The sequence below is a fragment of the Cebus imitator genome, unplaced genomic scaffold, assembly GCF_001604975.1.
Source record: "Cebus imitator isolate Cc_AM_T3 unplaced genomic scaffold, Cebus_imitator-1.0 Scaffold640, whole genome shotgun sequence".
NCBI classification, from domain to species: domain Eukaryota; kingdom Metazoa; phylum Chordata; class Mammalia; order Primates; family Cebidae; genus Cebus; species Cebus imitator.
In genome coordinates, this window is record NW_016107955.1 from 203,491 (window position 1) to 205,717 (window position 2,227).

The 2,227-nt window shown below is 44.2% G+C and overlaps 1 protein-coding gene across 3 annotated transcripts in view; it reads left to right on the forward strand.

Annotated features, from left to right (window-relative positions):
• Nucleotides 1-2,227, forward strand: part of HUWE1 (HECT, UBA and WWE domain containing E3 ubiquitin protein ligase 1) — a 78,693-nt gene that overhangs the window by 69,901 nt on the left and 6,565 nt on the right. For all 3 annotated transcript variants that reach the window (XM_017517618.2, XM_017517620.2, XM_037734596.1), the window contains one exon: nt 1,435-1,590. In XM_017517618.2, coding sequence (XP_017373107.1) covers nt 1,435-1,590 — 156 coding nt within the window. The remainder of the gene's footprint in view (nt 1-1,434; nt 1,591-2,227) is intronic.

The window sequence follows — 2,227 nt, forward strand, 5'->3', positions numbered from 1 at the left end:
AGATATAGATATAGATATAAAATTTAAAACAAGAAATAAAATAGGAATGTTCAGGTGTTAGGATTAACTGAGCATATGTATAGGGCTTAGAGAAGCACACATGAATGCCATTGTTAGCAGCATTTCTCAAAGTCAGTCAAGCACAGAATACTTTTTGGCACCCTCTTAACACATTCCCATGGAATAGTATTCTTATAGGACAACCATTGTTGAAATGCTATATTAAGTCATTTACTTTTCATCAGGATTTGGGAAGATAGATGTTATTCTCCTGTTCTGTATTCACCTTTTTTGTTAAGCGCATATGATTTGCAAGTACCAGAGCCAGGATTCAAACCTAAGGCTATCAGAACCTTGAAGAATAGTCAGGATTTGGGTAAAGAATGGAAAGCAAAGGTCAGGAAAAAACCTAAGCAGAACAGGTGTATGGGGGTCAGGGGTTGATGAGGAAACAGTCAGTTCCTCCCCACCCAGAAGATGGGGCTGGGTCTTGCTACTAAGCTACTGAGCAGAGTTTAGAATAAGCCTCCAGTGAGTATGAGGAAAAGTACCAGCCATGGGATTCCATCTGTCACACCAGGGCTTCTCAGGGTTTTAAACGGCCCCAGGACAAGATGACTAATTTAGAAGGCATCAGTCAGCCAGGCGCAGTGGCTCACGCCTGTAATGCCAGCACTTTGGGAGGCCAAGGCAGGCAGATCACAAGGTTTAGAGTTCGAGACCAGCCTGAACAACATGGAGAAACTTGCTCTCTACTAAAGATACAAAAAAAATTAGCCGGTAGCCCGTGCCTGTAATCCCAGCTATTCAGGAGGCTGAGGCAGAAAAATCGCTTGAACTTGGGAGATGGAGGTTGCAGTGAGCCAAGATCCCACTGTATTCCAGCCCGGGTGTCAGAGCAAGACTCTGACTCAAAAAAAAAAAAAAAAAAAAAAAAAGGTTGTTAGATCTAGTTTAATATCCTGATGCTGTCCTTGGAAACAAAAATGAGGAAAAGACAGCCTACTTTCCAAGGCCAGCTGTCAGAATTCAGTGAGGATAGTGTCCTAAAATGACCTGTGTAAACTGGGAGGCAACTCCACAGCTCCACTGTTGTCACATTACCCTGAGGTAATCCATAGATTCTCTGGAAACTAGTGAGGCAGTGACTAGACTAGCACTGTCCAGATGGGTAGCACGTATGGCTTTTGAGCGCTTGAAATGTGGCTAGTGCAACTGAGGAACCATATTCGTCATTTTATTAATTCTATTCAATGTAAATGTCATCCAGTACAGTCCTAGACCTTGCTTTCAGATATTGCTCAGTGAGTACCACTCAGTGGCCAATGGTCCCCTCTATTTGCTCTGTATATTATTTGGTGCGTTCAGTCTAGAAAAAACTAAATAGAAGGGAAGTTTTGAGGACCTTCTGACTTTGTTCTGTGTGCCCTCCAGCCTCCGATGGAACACCACAGGGAGAGAAGGAAAAGGAAGAAAGACCACCTGAGTTACCCCTGCTCAGTGAGCAGCTGAGCCTGGACGAGCTGTGGGACATGCTGGGGGAGTGTCTAAAGGAACTAGAGGAATCCCATGACCAGCATGCGGTGCTAGGTGAGTTGTGGCCTAAAGGCCCAGGTCCCAACCCACTGGTCTGCTCTGGGGCCCTTCCTGCCAGCTTGCTTTTCTTCCTTCCAGGTTACTCCTCTTGCTCGGTATCTCTGTAATGAGAATTCAAAAGAGAAGTGTGCTTTCTCTGACCTCAATATCATAAAAAAAAGATTGACCTTCTCTTAAGATAGCTTGTATCTTTCACTTTGTAGACAAGGGGAATCTATAACTGGTTGCCTATCCTATTTTTCTTTGGCTTTAAGGAAGTTCCTCTGTGACTTGATTCTACCATCATATTTCCCTGCAAGTTCTCATTGTTTCTTTTTTTTTTGAGACAGTTTTGCTCTTACTGCCCAGACTGCAGTGCAATGGCACGATCTCAGCTCACTACAACTTCCACTTCTCAAGTTAAAGCAATTTTCCTGCCTCAGCCTCCCAAGTAGCTGGGATTACAGGCATGTGCCACCACGCCCAGCTACTTTTGTATTTTTAGTAGAGACGAGGTTTCACCATGTTTTTCAGGCTGCTCTCGAACTCCTGACCTCAGGTGATCCACCTGCCTCGGCCTCCCAAAGTGCTGGGATTACAGGCATGAGCCACCGTGCCTGGCCTTTTTTTTTCTTTTTTCTTTTTTTTTTTT